The sequence below is a fragment of the Eptatretus burgeri genome, chromosome 7, assembly GCF_056783735.1.
Source record: "Eptatretus burgeri isolate ZD-2024b chromosome 7, Ebu_testis_v1, whole genome shotgun sequence".
NCBI lineage: Eukaryota > Metazoa > Chordata > Myxini > Myxiniformes > Myxinidae > Eptatretus > Eptatretus burgeri.
The window spans coordinates 61,128,981-61,144,008 of record NC_140967.1 but is presented as its reverse complement, the minus strand read 5'-3'; the positions used below and the strand labels follow the sequence as shown (position 1 = coordinate 61,144,008).

At 42.9% G+C, this 15,028-nt stretch overlaps 1 protein-coding gene across 1 annotated transcript in view; it reads right to left on the bottom strand.

The window, feature by feature from the left end:
* LOC147023371 (intermembrane lipid transfer protein VPS13A-like) overlaps positions 1 to 15,028 on the bottom strand; it is a 220,847-nt gene that overhangs the window by 33,747 nt on the left and 172,072 nt on the right. Inside the window, exons 41-47 of the mRNA XM_085888717.1 lie at positions 11,449 to 11,541; positions 10,522 to 10,725; positions 9,980 to 10,186; positions 9,731 to 9,829; positions 6,904 to 7,059; positions 6,022 to 6,298; positions 854 to 1,047 (exon numbers count right to left, since the gene is read on the bottom strand). Coding sequence (XP_085744843.1) covers positions 854 to 1,047; positions 6,022 to 6,298; positions 6,904 to 7,059; positions 9,731 to 9,829; positions 9,980 to 10,186; positions 10,522 to 10,725; positions 11,449 to 11,541 — 1,230 coding nt within the window. The remainder of the gene's footprint in view (positions 1 to 853; positions 1,048 to 6,021; positions 6,299 to 6,903; positions 7,060 to 9,730; positions 9,830 to 9,979; positions 10,187 to 10,521; positions 10,726 to 11,448; positions 11,542 to 15,028) is intronic.

Below are 15,028 nucleotides of genomic sequence, written 5' to 3'. Positions count from 1 at the left end.
CCTTTCTCACCCTTGTCGTAAATCACCCCTTTCCCACCCTTGTCGTAAATCACCCCTTCACCACCCTTGCCGTAAATCACCCCTTTACCACCCTTGTCGTAAAACACCCCTTTACCACCCTTGTCGTAAAACACCCCTTTACCACCCTTGTCGTAAATCACCCCTTTACCACCCTCGTCGTAAGTCACCCTTTCACGACCCTTGATGAACAACATTTTTTTGATCATACAACTCTAGTAACTACCAGTCCCAGATGTGTAAGAAATTCGGAGTTAAAGTTTATGTACCAATAAACACGTAATACGGTTGTCTTTGAGTTTATAATATTTTCAGTTTTCAAAGCCTTACGATGACGTTTCTACATGCGCTTATTTTTAATGGAGAAATCAAATAGGGAGGCCCGTGTGTGCTTATTTTTTCATATCTGTTTGTATTCAAGCATACATTTATTACCCAGATTCTACTGTACATCGGAATAGTACCTCAATTCCCTATAATTGCGGCCTGTTTATCTTAAGAAAATACAGAAACCTCCTGAGGGTCGTTACAAAAATACGGATTTTCGTACACATACAGAAGAGTTTCACCCACATAAATGTCGTTCCCCTCAAATTGATTTCCACTGCACCACAGATTGATGCCTACTTCAACAGATTGTTTCAGGGGTATTAAGAGACAAGGAATATGACATATATGTTCGGTCATCAAGGAATATCAATAGAGAACAAAAATACCTCTTGGGCAAGGATGCATTCACAGCATTAAAATACAAATTAATTTTATTATTTCAAGCCTTTATCCACTTTGCAAGAAAATGAAGACAAATAAAAGTCTAGTAAGGAGCCAGTCAAACCTGAAGTAATGAACGTATGGTGATGTGCCGCACGCCATCTTGACTCTCGATATTGCACACGAGCATCGTCCGAAGCTTGGACTTGTCCTCTGGCTCATCACCCGATGAGGTACTATCTTTTGGGTACACAGAGTATACTCGGGATCCCAGCCTCCCGAGCGGAACTCCATCAACCGCTGAATACCCTGCTGGAGCTGAAAGTATACAAAGGAAATTAGACAGGAGATTAAGGTCATCATAACATTGTATAGCAGTGGATGTGAGCCAAAGCTTATTTTAACAATGCAAGTTTCCATTTACTTACTGGACTCATTTCTAACCAACTATGAAGACCCATTACATTATGTTTCCTTGCCCATGCAACTTCCTTTTTCTTGTGTTGTTTAACTTAGCTTTGTATTTTCAAGATGACTACCCACACATTCTTTCAACTAAAAATGTTTGTTGACGCACGTTCCTAAATGTCACAATATCTATGAACTAGGAATGTATGCCACCAACAATATATCCAAAGGTACAATCAGGTTGGACTGGCGGTGTTTCCAGCTGGGCACCTAGCTGTTGTTGGACACTTGTTGTGCTACCAGGCCTAAATCCCATAAATTGCACGATATTGATTTCCCATTTGGATTGAATGGATAGTTCAGAAGCAATGGAATAACATTAGAGATGTCTTGTATGGATTTGATTCCCAAACAGAATATAAGCTCTCACGCTGGTGTTTCACAGGTGGGCCGTTACATCGACAAGAACATCGTCCTTTGTGTGTGGGTAGGTAAGCTGGGGACCAATTTTCTAGCATTCGCTGATGGACGCTACAGAATCCACAGAAACTCTCCCTTCCCTCCACAACCCCCAAATAGGAGAGATCATTTTGCACCGTGTCTAAATTACAAACCCCTATCCTAAACCAAAAGGGCTGTACTACATCAGTGACACAGCTGTGCCTCAGTAATGATGCAACCAGCAGACCAAATTAATGATTGTGCCAAAATGAAAGATGCATTCACGAGATGAATATATTAGTCCATCATCTAATCATGTTCTTACGATTCACACAAAGTAAAATGATGTTCCTAACGTGCTTGTCCAACATATAGTATTGCGTCCAAGTGTCTCTATGAAGCTTACATCACGAAACGAGGCTTACAACCACTTTTAGATTCTGCTTAAATGTGCAAACAAGATATCGACAAAATCAATCGCACACAAGCTGACAACACATTTACAAGAATTCCATTACATCAGGTCCAATAAACCTAGATTAAAAACCAAGAACATATTGTTGCGGGCCGGGGTGTCGGGTGAGAAGACAATGAGGTGGGGAAAGCTATGTCGATTCCCACCAGACTCCCCGGAATTGTAGGCCGTCGCACACGGATAAATAATTCCGGGAGCGGCGGGTCGCTTAACCGACCGTGGACGCCAATAACTCAACTGCGTGACCTAGGGTCCTCCCATCTATGGGTTAATCGGGTTACCTAATTAATCACGTGGTCTAATTACCGGGGAAACACGCCCTCGATACGCCTTGTCTGAACCGGATCACTTTATCGGATTGGATGCAGCTGAGCGACACTGACAAGGACGTACCGGCTAAAAGGAACGGATCGTTGGGAATAAAGTCCCGGCTAAACTAGAATTCAGACCACGCTGGACCAATGGAAGAAAAGACAAAAACGAGCAGGGAACATTCCTAATGATAATTATTTATTTACAAGCAGGCGAGGAAAGCTATGTGGCACAGTGAAGATTTATTGGGGTGTGTTGTGCAGAGATAGGAAGAAGCGTGTGGTGCGACAATAAACAGGAAACTTACAAAAGGGGACACAGAGCAGACTTAAGGCCCAGTCCCACCTTGACATTTTAGCCAGCAATGGCAACGTATTAAAATGTATGTAAAACGCTGGCGTACGTTGAACTTTTGATGTTTTTTTTTTTTTTTAAGATTCGGACGTATTCATAACGATTTGGTCTTATGCATAACGTATTAGTAACGGACACAGAACGTTTCGTTGTGTTATAGATAGCTTCTACCAACGAATGCTGAACCTGTTGTCGGCCTTCACAACCTTTGCCCAACGATAGTCTAACTTATGCATAGCGCGCTGCACGCATCGCCGACGATGACGTGGCGTAGGTTATGAAAAGGCTGCCACACAACGATTCAAATCATAACCGCCACAGAAATGGAAGTGTCAACATCGCAGTCACACCTTGGCGATCTTGCCAGCATATGCCGACCTCTGAAAAATGCGTCTAAAACGCTGGTGCACGTCGAATACGGTATGGGTAAGTTTGGTATGCGTGAATAGAACGCTAAAGTACGCTATCATACGTCGTATTAAGTGGAGTACGTCTTGTAATTTTAAACATGTTGAAAATTTTACGACGTACTTGCCGTATGACACACGCTCCACATGCGATGGGAATAAGTTGTACGCACGATATGCGATCGTTGACACACATCGACACACGTTACTTGAAAGGTGCTCATAAGTCGAAACACATGAAGGTAATGGTTAGCATCAGTGTTCCAGACTCCCGGTTTTTTTTTTTCTTCGGTATGACGGTGTTCAGTGTACAGTGTGGTTATGATTTAAATCGTTGAGCGGCAGCCTATTAATTACCGCACTAGAAATTGGGTCTATATTATAACCGCACTAGAAATCGAAGTGTCAAAATCACCATCATACCGAAGGAAGGAAGAAAAAAAAAACAAAAAAAACCAGGGAGTCTGGAACACTGACGCTAACCATTACCTTCAAGTGTTTCGACTTATGAGCACCTTACAAATAATGTGTGTCGATGTGTGTCACCGATCGCGTAGCGTGAGTACAACACGTTACTCATAGGTTAGAAATAAGTTTCGGGTACGCTAAACATTACCTCGACGTGTTTCGACTTATGAGTAACTTACAAGTAACGTGTGTCGACGTGTGTCAACGATCGCGTGACGTGCCTACAATTTATGGCCAGCGTTATGCAGAACGTGTGAGTCATACGCTGGCATAAGTCTTAAAATTTCAAGCATGAAAAATTTGAGGACAACCGAAAAGTACAACGTTTAAAGCCAGCGTACAACGACGTATGGCAGTGTTTTTCAGCGTGCTCTCAATGATATCAAAACTTACCCATAACGTATTGGACGTGTACCAGCGTTTTAGACAAATTTTCCAAAAATCGGCATCAGCTGGCTAAAACGTCAAGGTGTGACTGGGCCTTTAACGCGGAAATAATAACAATAACAATGATAACAATCTTCTAGTCTTATTTAAGCAGACAGGCGCCAGCACACACACACACACACACACACACACACACACACACACACACACACACACACACACACACACACACACACACACACCGATGTAAAGGGAGTTTTGCAACCGGGCCGGGGGGGGGGGGGGGGTTGAGGCTATGATCTCGGTACCTGTGCGCCCGAGAGCACGGCGTGCCACCAATACATTCCCGGGGGGGGGTGGGGTGGGGTGCTCCGGGGTGTGGTACCCCACAGTGGGTGCGTTGCCTCTGGCCCAAGCCGCACGTGTGGAGACTGTGATCGTGAAGGAGGAGTTGAGTGGAGAAGGGGCGGAGTCCAGAGGGCGAGGGTCGAGTAGTGGGCGGGATCAGGTAAGCGGGTGGTGTCGACGTGGTGTGGGCGGAGACGAGGAGGTGGAGTCCAAGAGCAGGAGGCGGTCGTGACGGTGTCGACGAGGCGTGGGCGGAGACGAGAAGCAGGAAACACAGACCGACCAGGCCAGAGGGACTGCCCCGACTTTTATAGGACCCGCAGCTTGGGGGAGGGGCCATGCCGAATCCAAACGTCATTTCCCGAATCGGGCGCTCCGATTGGCCCCGACCCCTCACGTGGCCCGCCAGCTTGGGCCGGAAAGCACCTCACTTCGTTTCCGGCAAGGCCACCCCAAACAGAGGCAATAATGCACTCCGAACCCATGAGATGACATGAATTGCGCACACCGAAATTGGCACGCGAATCATCCTGCAAAACCCACATGGGCGAGCGGTGGTGGGTCCTGCACGCCTGCTCGAGAGTCCGACCAGCGCCGATCAACGCGTTCGTTTCACATGTGCCAACGTGGCCCGCACTGTACATTCCCTGGCACGATTGCAGCCTCGCTGGCCGCAGAGACGAGAAGACGTTCACCATCCATGAAGAATCCACCACTGCCAGCGAGGACCGAAGGTACATCGCCATGGATAAATCCATGCACGTTTCACGAGCGGAGTACGTGTCTGCTTTCAAACACATTCCATACAGTGCACGCGGTTCCGCCATTACGCACGTGGCCGGCACTCTCATTCACACAACTCTGCCAGCGCGTGTGCGGAGTGAACACCAATATGTGTAGGGTATTGAGGTTTGACAAAGAACAAGCCGCTTCTACCCGCACACTCGTATCCTGCCCAACATGGCGTGAAGTCGGCTTTATTGGCCTCTGTACGTGTTTCGTGCGGCGTGGATCATCGTGCTGTGAACACTCAAACATGCTGTGGTAAACAGGACGAGGGGCAAGCGGGGAATAGAGTACCGTGGATCGTCGTGCTGTGAACATTCCAACACACTGTAGTGAACGAGACGAGGGCAAGCGGGGCAGAGGGTACCGTGGATCGTCGTGCTGTGAAAAACACCATTCGTGCAGCCTCTTAAGAGGTATTTGTTCGGATGCCCTTTGAATGCAATCGACAATTCTCCCCAGCTTACAGCGAAGGCGCACGTGGCTGATTTACCTCAGGAAAAATCAGAAAAGAAGAAGAAGAGTGGTGATGAATGAAGAAGAAAATGATTTAAGCAACCCTAGCTCTTCGATCATCGCAATGCACTTTCTTGTTGTCCCGCTAAACAAAAGGAAGGGGACTATCTACACATATAATAATGGGATAACTGTCTTGGGACACATCTGCTGTATGCATGCGGTTCTGAGAACCGCAACAATATTATATCTTAACAACAAGGCACGAGATGTAATTTGTAAAGGTCATTATGACGACAGATTTTATACAATTATATGTGGTTATACTCGTGACAAAACTTCAAATCAATCGACTACAAGGAAGATGGTACAAGGAATGTGGACGAGGAGAACATGCCATGTCTGTGAAGTTTAATGAGAGAAATGTACTGAACCACGTGTGATGCTCACTGAAAGAAAGTGAAAAAACAGTGCTTTCCTGGCGGAGCAGTACAGATGTATGACCAAGTGCTTCAGATTTTGAGAAATCGAGCTCGATACATTTTCCAGCACTCAACTCTATGACTGGTTGATGAACAATCTTTTTCCCATCGTGTTTGTGGGATTGAAAGATACAAATATCTGCTCCCAGTGAAAGACTGATGGCGATTCCCAAAGCATTGGTCACCACCAGTGGGGCGCAATCTTTGCCAAACGTTCCTCCCCCCTTTGTTGCCTCGGAAAAGGCCTGGTGTGCAAAACAAAAAGAATAATATAATATCAGTTTTAAATCTTAGAAACTGTGTTGGACCTTCTTCCAAGCAAACTTTCAAAAAATGTAATCATGCCATAAATGAGTAAATGCAAGCTTTATCTATTCTCAAAATGGATCTCAAATGTAAGAGCAATGGATGGAACCAATGATCGAAATATACAAGCAGTACTGCTGTGAGAAGCAAGAAGAAGCTTAGTGTCAGTGGTGTTAACCCTTTGTCTTGCACTGATGGAGGGATAATGTCCAAAACATCAGCTTATCCTGGTTCCCTCAGCGGTTAGGATACTTCGATAAACGTTCTATCGATTCCATTCATTGTTCTACCTGTCTGCTGACGCAGGACACGAATGCACATGATTAAGATTAGTTTTCCATTAGTCTCAAATGGAGACTTTCAACTGTAACAGACCTTTACAGCTAAACTTTGTCAACCGAGTAATCATGGATTTCCAGAAAATGTACTTCAAACTTTGTCAAATTTAGATTTTCAGCATGATCCCATGACAGCCATGTCCCCTTCACAATTCCATTAGGCCAAGCCCTCTATTTGCATTTTTTTTTCAAAGTATTTGTACCACCTTGAGCAGTGTTGTCATGACCTCAAGGCCACGAGTGGTCACGGTCAGATTTAAGCTGTCTTCAGAAGACACAGTCATCTCTGTTAATGCCAGAGGGGGAGCAGGCTCATCACCAGGTATGGTTTGAGGACTCGCCAGACCTCCAGTTTGGCACAGCTGCACGAAAGCACAGGACCAAGGAAATATTGGCGATCACAAACAGTCCTGCACCACAATCTAAATCTGCACTGGAAATACATAAACATAATTTAACAAACAAGCACAGAACAGCTTAGGCCTTAGTTATTTTATAACTTGGTTTACGGATCCGCCAACGGTATATTTGCCGAAATGAAATATAAATATAAAACACATTTTTAGCCTTTTATATTTATACATTTTCTGCCGAAGGTGCAAAAGTTTCAAAACCTGAAATGTAAACGTCGGCATTTATTTTCAAAATATAATTTCGTGCGCGCACCAAAATGCCGAGTCACCTTTAACCAAACTGCGCAGTAGTCTTCGGTCATGGCGTCTGAGCAGTGGCCTGCGTGGTTCAGATTGACTGTGGTTTCTGGGGCGAAAGTGATTGTTAAGAAGTATGTCAGCGGTATAAATTTGAGTGACTGTATTGGTAATTTAATCACGCAACATCTTGACGACGAATATTCTGGCCGAACGATTGCATCAATTCAGTGCAGCAGCAGGGATGATTCGCAGGCTACTCTCGATCGTGCCGATTTTGTTTCAATTGAAAGTTGTACACCACTGTTTGTATTGATAGATTTTGGTGCCAAATACGTCAAAGTTTCCCTGCGAGATGCTGATATTCAGCCTTCAACGGACCAGAAATCAGCCTTTGATGTGCTCATGGGGATGGGGAGACGGTACGATCAGATGCCCACTGAAAAGCAAGAGCTGGTTATGGCTCTGATTGACCGTTTTGAGCCTGTTGACTCCTCGTAGACACATTTTTTTTAAATCATATCCAGCACTATGCACTGGTGTGCACGCACACATCTATGACTAGGACAGTAATTTTCTCAGCATTGTTTCCATTTGTTTGATGATCCAACAGGTTTCTATAAGAAAAACATGCCGACTATATTGTAAAAACAAGTTTTAATCCTTCTTTATTGTTTTTCACATCAGATGATACAGTGAACATGGGCATCCTGCATTTGAATGATCTTCCATCTTCAATGTTTTCTTAGATCTTCCTGGTCTGGGATTTATATTTATTTCCCCCCCACCAACCCTTGTCTTTTCCATGGAATAACCGAAAAAAAAATCATAAAAATATATAATTTCTAAAAATTTAAATTCTATTTATATTTATATTTCGACCTACCGACCCTACATTTTAGCTGAAGAACTGCGTAAACCAAGTTATAAAATAACTAAGGTCTAAATGGATTTAAACCCCACTTTAATTAAATGAGAAAATATATATAAATATATATATATATATATATATATATATAAATATATATATATATATATATATATACATATATATATATATACATATATATATATATATACATATATATACATATACATAAATAAAAACAAAAATCATGGTGAGGCGGTGAAGCCATGAGTCAGTTTGGGAAGCCGTGAAGACTATATGCCTATTAATCACGTCCTGTTTGAACATTAATTCACCAAGACCCTTTAGACCTCTAAACACCCAAAAGACCCTTAGGACCCAAAAGCCCCCAAGGACCACAAAGACTTAAAAGTCACCGAAGACCCCGTACACCCAAAAGTCCCAAAAGACCCTGAAGACCCAAAATACACTGAAGACCCAAATAGACCCTGAATACCCTATAGACCCAAAAGCCCCAAAAGACACCAAAAGTCACCGAAGACCCAAAACACCTCAAAGACCCTAAAGACCTAAAAGTCACCGAAGACCCAAAATACACTGAAGACCGAAATAGACCCTGAAGACCCCGTACACCCAAAAGTCTCAAAAGACCCCGAAGACCCAAAAATACAATGAAGACCCCAAAGACCCTTTAGACCTTAACACCATTTAGACTCCTTATGGTTTATACCCTTCAGCCAGGTTAGACAGTTGAGACCACTTGGACTTTATTCACAAATAAATTTCAATTAAATATAATATCACCAATATTACAAATAAATTTGTAGAAAAGAAATGTTTGTGTTATGACTGGTGTAAGTCATGCCAACACAGCAAATCTGTGACGTCAATCTCTGCAACGATATGTGAAGAGGTGAGAGTAGCGAGCCAATCCACACTAGTCGTCTATAAATCTCAGGAATTTGACCATGACCAACCTTCAAGGTGGAGCTAGGCACAACTAAAATTTACAAAGGAGCTTGCAACCAAGGCTGAGGATGAACACACACATACACAAACATTGATATAAAAAGGGAAATGATGGTATGAGATAGAGCACATGCAAGATGAAATGACAAATTGATAATACAGGGAAAGTGGTACAGAAGAGACAGGCAGATCAAAAAAGTTGGCATGCTATGGTAGAGTTCGGGACAGATGATTGATGATGATGATAGAGTGGAGAGAGGAATATCATAGTTGGACAGAATATCAGAATTGGAAAATCAAAAATCGGTGAAATCAGAGTAGCGTTTATTCTCCATTTAAAAACTCTCATTCAGCCTTCACAGCCCCACAATGGTCCCATGCCTTCATCTACCAACTTAATCACTTTATATAAATATTCAAATAGCTTACATCAACTATCTTGCTCCTTGAATTGACAGCTTACTAGAAAAATAAAATAAGATAAAAAAAAAACAAAAATTCCTTCTTTAACAGAAAGAGCTACTTGCATGTAGATTAAGTGACTACCTTCAAGTTGAGACTCCAGGGTTTGCTTTGATTATAGGGAGTTTGAATCGGTTCCACTAGTGGCTCCCACACACCAAGGACTTCATTGTAGGAGGACACCTGGAACAATCCACATCAAATATGCATTTCAAAAATATCTGATGTGTTGAAAAAGAATGCATTTGTGCAATTTATGTTTGTCATACAAACCACATTGGTAAATGCAAAATGGGCAAGAAAAAATATTTAAAAAAAATTATATTGCTATACCTGCAAGGAGACCGACGTTTGAAGGGAAGGAAATGAGCGCCAGTTTTGTACCGAACCCATCACCCCTGCCTCGGCTAGCAGCAGAGGGGTCGTTTGATTGCCAACACCTCCCTCAAGAGTCATAACAAACGACTCAAGACTCAGCTGGAGCTTTTCTCCTGTTACTGCAGCTTCACTACCAACAGCTTGGGTATGGGACCAAGAGCCCTGAAAAACAACAACAAACTTTCACATGTCCAATATTTTCAGCGATCCGCTTCACACAGATACCCCATTTTTTCAATATATGTTTATAATACGAGTTCCCTTTCAAGAAACTTCAATGCAGGAGGTGGCATTTAGGCCCATTCAAAGCTTGCTCTGGTATTGCTAATTTATGGTTGTTTGTCCATGCCCAATCATTTTTAATGCTGAGTGTCAAGCAAGGAAACAGCACGTTTTTAAGTCTTTGGTATGACATTTATGAGAGGAAGGATAAGAGAGAAAGATAGACACCTATTGCAGCAACACGGCAAAAAAAAACAACAACAAAAAAAACATACCTTTGTTTCCTTCCTGGGTTCTTTCTGTTCCAAATACCAGGGCTGGTAATCCTTTCCCAGGGCTTTGATCTTCCACAGGTCTTCACACACTGCCTCCCCTGGTTCTACATCATCTTTACCCAATGAAGATGTTTTGCTCAATGACGTTGACATGGTCATCGCAGCAAAAATGCTCATTATGGTGTTGATGATAACTGGGGAAACCTAATAAATGAATAAATAAAACAAAAGTAAGCAACTGAAAGTTATGAGATAAAGAAAAGTTTAGCATTGCCCTTGTTTAACATTCTCATTCAAACCCATGGGTCATAACGCTGTTAACCCGGTTTAAAATTCAATAACACTTAGAAGCATCTGTTCGTTGTCTTCTAATGATCTAACAAAATGTAAAAGTAGATCGACGTATATTTGCGTCTTTGCTCCCACAGACGATTTATGTAAGTACAGCTCAACCATGAGCCTCAAAACAATACATCAATAAAATTCCAAACATCCAGGGTTAATACACACTTCAACTCTATTTTTTTTTTCTCTCGGCTTGCAAGTATGGAAACGGCTGTAAAACGACGACGATGACTTTCTACCATTTATGGAACTGTGTTACTGAGGCAGTTAAATCCTTCCAGGTGTTCAAGCATGTGCACCACCATCCCCTGTTATCCCACATCCTTATCTACCCCCATAAACCCTACTAACTTAGTCCAATCCTCTGACTGGCAGATAGTGTGTTTCCTCCCCTTCTCTCTTTTCCTGATCTTCATTCCCTTGCTTGTGTACAACCATGACCCGACTGTATCAAAATCAGCTCGTTACCTCTTACCCTCTGTTAGCTCACTCTTCCAAAAGCCTCAATTAGAAAGGAAAAAACAAAATAAACTTTTGACAAGCTCAAAGTCAGTAGCATGATAAAAAGTGTTAACATCTAACCCGCAGATTGAAGGAGGCACAGACAAAATTGATGAATGGAGGCTTGTCTTTGGCTTGGCTGCTCTTTATGTAGAGATCACATGGGTGAAGGACCTGAGAACCACAAGATATAAAATATAAACATTTCAGTGCCATAATCTTTGATGTGGTAATATCACTAAAATGGGTTTGTTCACTATTTATCTCCAATGTAAACAAGCAAACAAATAGAAGGACAAGTGGTTAATTTACCTTCAGATGACAGAAATGGAGTCAATTTGGATAAATAAATTATTTCTTAACATGGGGCCACAGACTTCATTTCCCGATTCTAGAAGACGACCAACTTGAGAGGTCGGTACAGTGAAGCATCGCAAGAAACTTCTGTTCGAACCACGGACTGTCAAGAACTTTGTGTGTGTAACATATGCACTCGGTTTTACAGATCATCATCTGTGCTATGAGCAGAGCATCCACCCGCCCTATGGGTGATTTTGTTCCAAGCATGCAACGCATTCTTCTGACGCATATCTTTATTTGGGCGGTGGTAGGCAACTGGCAGCTCTGTATAAGCAATAAATAAACAAGTGGTGCCAGGCAAAACAAATCTCACCCAATTAAGGCATAAAGTTATTTTGGGGTCAAATTAAAATTTTCGTAACCATGTTTTAGTTTTAATGGAAAATTTGTAATTTTGACCGATGACCATGACCCCCAAAACTTCGGACCCTACCGATCTTCACAGATATGCATTTTTCACAATAGGAATGGGTAGAATTATAGTGACAAATAGAATAAGGTTCACTATAAGCTTAGTTTGAAGTAAATAAGATCATTTTTGACGAAATTATGAGCGAAAAACGATTTTGATCTTTTCGTGACCTTGACCTTTGATCCAATTGGACCCAAAAGTTATTTGAAGTCACAGCTGGCTGAAATTCTTGAAGTGCAAGTGAACATCCCAGACAGAGAACCAAGGGGAGATGCAGTCATCATTGATGGCTCAGCACTTATCAATGCCCTACCTCCACGCACTTCAAAGATATTTGATGACTATGCTAAAGAAGACATCATTCCAAAGGTGGAATCCTATGGTGCCAGGTATGAGAGGGTGGAAGTAGTGTAAGATATGTACAAGAAGTCAAGTCTGAAGTCCGAGGCAAGGTCGAAAAGGGGGCAAGGAATCAGAAGAAGAGTGACAGGAACCAGTAAGACCCCAAGTAACTGGAGAAGCTTTCTTCGAGATGACAGCAACAAGACTGAGCTGTTTCACTTCCTTGCGGAAAAGATGTGTGAAGCACAGACAACAAGCACAGTCATTGTCACAAAAGGAGAAGATGCCATTAGCAACACAAGGAAGTCACTGGATGCTGTGTCTCCATGTTGTCATGAAGAAGCTGACACTCGAATACTTGTGGATGCCAGGGATGCAACGACGGATGGTAGCAAGTCCATTATCATTAAGGCTAATGACACGGACGTACTAGTCATAGCAATATCTGTACTGCCATCCTTACAGGAACTAGGTCTTGAGAACATGTGGATTGCCTTTGGCCAAGGAGCCAGGGCGTGATGGATTCCAGTCCATGAGGTAGTTTCTGCAATAGGGCCTGAGAAAGCTAGAGGGATCACATACTTCCATGCGTTCACTGGATGTGGTGTCCTGTCTGCCTTCCACGGTAAAGGGAAGAAAACTGCATGGCAGACTTGGAACGTCTTTGATGATGTTTCTGAAACGTTCACCAATTTCAGCCAGCAACCAACATTGATTCATGATCTTGACTTTTTTGAAGTTTTTTATTTTTTTTGAAATTTTTCAAAATTTGAATTTTCAAATGGCCAATCAGGCAGATTTGATTAGAATCCCCTGGAGAACAAATGTGCCAAATTTGATGCTTGTATCATCATTTGCACGATTCCTCTCAAAAATTGCTGTTATCTGCCCCCACTATAAAGGGTTCCTGCTGTCGCAGAGTAATAAAAATGGTCTCGTCAGAACCACGAAATTAGGCTCCAAATCACGCTGTTCTTCTTCCTTTTAAAAGTTATATTTATTTTTAAACGGGCAAAAAAAAAAAAATTGGTCCAAGTCGGTTGATTATATTATTATATGACAGCAATACCTTGAGAAGAAAGTGTGAGAGATGGATGGTTCTCCCTTTAGTACTTGGCAATTGGGCACAATCCGGAATAGGTCACCACTCCGACACAGGATACCAGCAAGCTGGCACTCATTTTGCCGACCTCGGAAAGATGACAGGCAGAATCAACCCCACCTAGTATTAAGTGAACAGTTGAGTAGGATTTAAACTCAGAATCCTAGGATCCCAAGACCACCACCCTAACCATTAAGCCAACATCAGGCATAAACATTACCGCTCTGCAAAAAAAAGGTCTGTGACGGAGTGGCGACCTGTCCACGATTGTGTTCAACAGCCAAGGAGACTGCTTAGGCAGCACCAACACTCGGCACAGGGTATGGCCCCAATGGATGGATGGTGGATAAGAAAGGTGCAAAAACTGATCTCTACAACTACAGACCAATCAGCCTGCTCCCAATCATCAGCAAGGTCATGGAATCTATCATCGCTTCCGACATCAAATCCTTCCTCTTCTCCAATGGCTTGATTTCCGATCATCAATTTGGATTCAGACCAGGTCACTCTACCCTGAAACCCCAAGTCATCAACTCCCACTCCCAACCCCCCCCCCCCCCCACAAGTCCTCAACCTCCACCGCCTAACACCAAAGTCTTCAACCCCCTCCCAACTCAAAAACAGAAGGCTTCAAAATCCCCACCCCATTCCAAGCCTTCAAACCCTCTCCCCCAACCCGCCACCCAACCACAACTCAACCCTCCTCTCCCCACCAAAGACAGAAACCACGATCAAAACAGCAATAGTATGGCTCCCACATGTCATGGCCCATCACGGTTGCCTGATCAACTTACAATCCCACGAGATATACGGAAATCCTGTGGAAATGCAACTCTCAAGTGACCATGACGAGCCTAATTGTTCCAACAACCAACTCAAATACAATTAACTTCTTCCTGATGCAGAAGTAAGTCACTGATTTACGTCGAGTCTATTTACGTCAGTAGGGAAAGAATACTGGTTCTGGCTCACTTTTCCCCATGTAAATGAATGGGGGATTTTCAGCCATGAAATTTTTCTTTTTTTTCCCCTAAAAAAATAAATCCCCTTTTTAGCCCAAGCTATATTTATTTGTCTCCCCTTTTAACCTGGAGCCTGGTGTTGGCTTAGTGGTTAGGGTGGCGGCTTGGGATCCCAGGGTCCTGAGTTCAAATCCCGTTGGCTGCTGAATTAACACCAGGGGGTTGACTCAGCCTGCCATCCTTCCGAGGTCAGCGAAATGAGTGCCAGTGTACTGGTCCCGGTGTATGCCCCGGTTAGAATAGGTGTACCATATCCCTGTGTGTCGTAAGAGGCGACCAGGGTTGGTGTCAGGAAGGGCATCCGGCCATAAAACATTGCCTCAAGAAAAAGCCAAACCCTGCACAGCAGGGAAAAATGGCTGTAAAAACGGTCATTTTTTTATTTCCCCTTTTAACCTAGGGGCTCTCTATTCAAATAGCCCA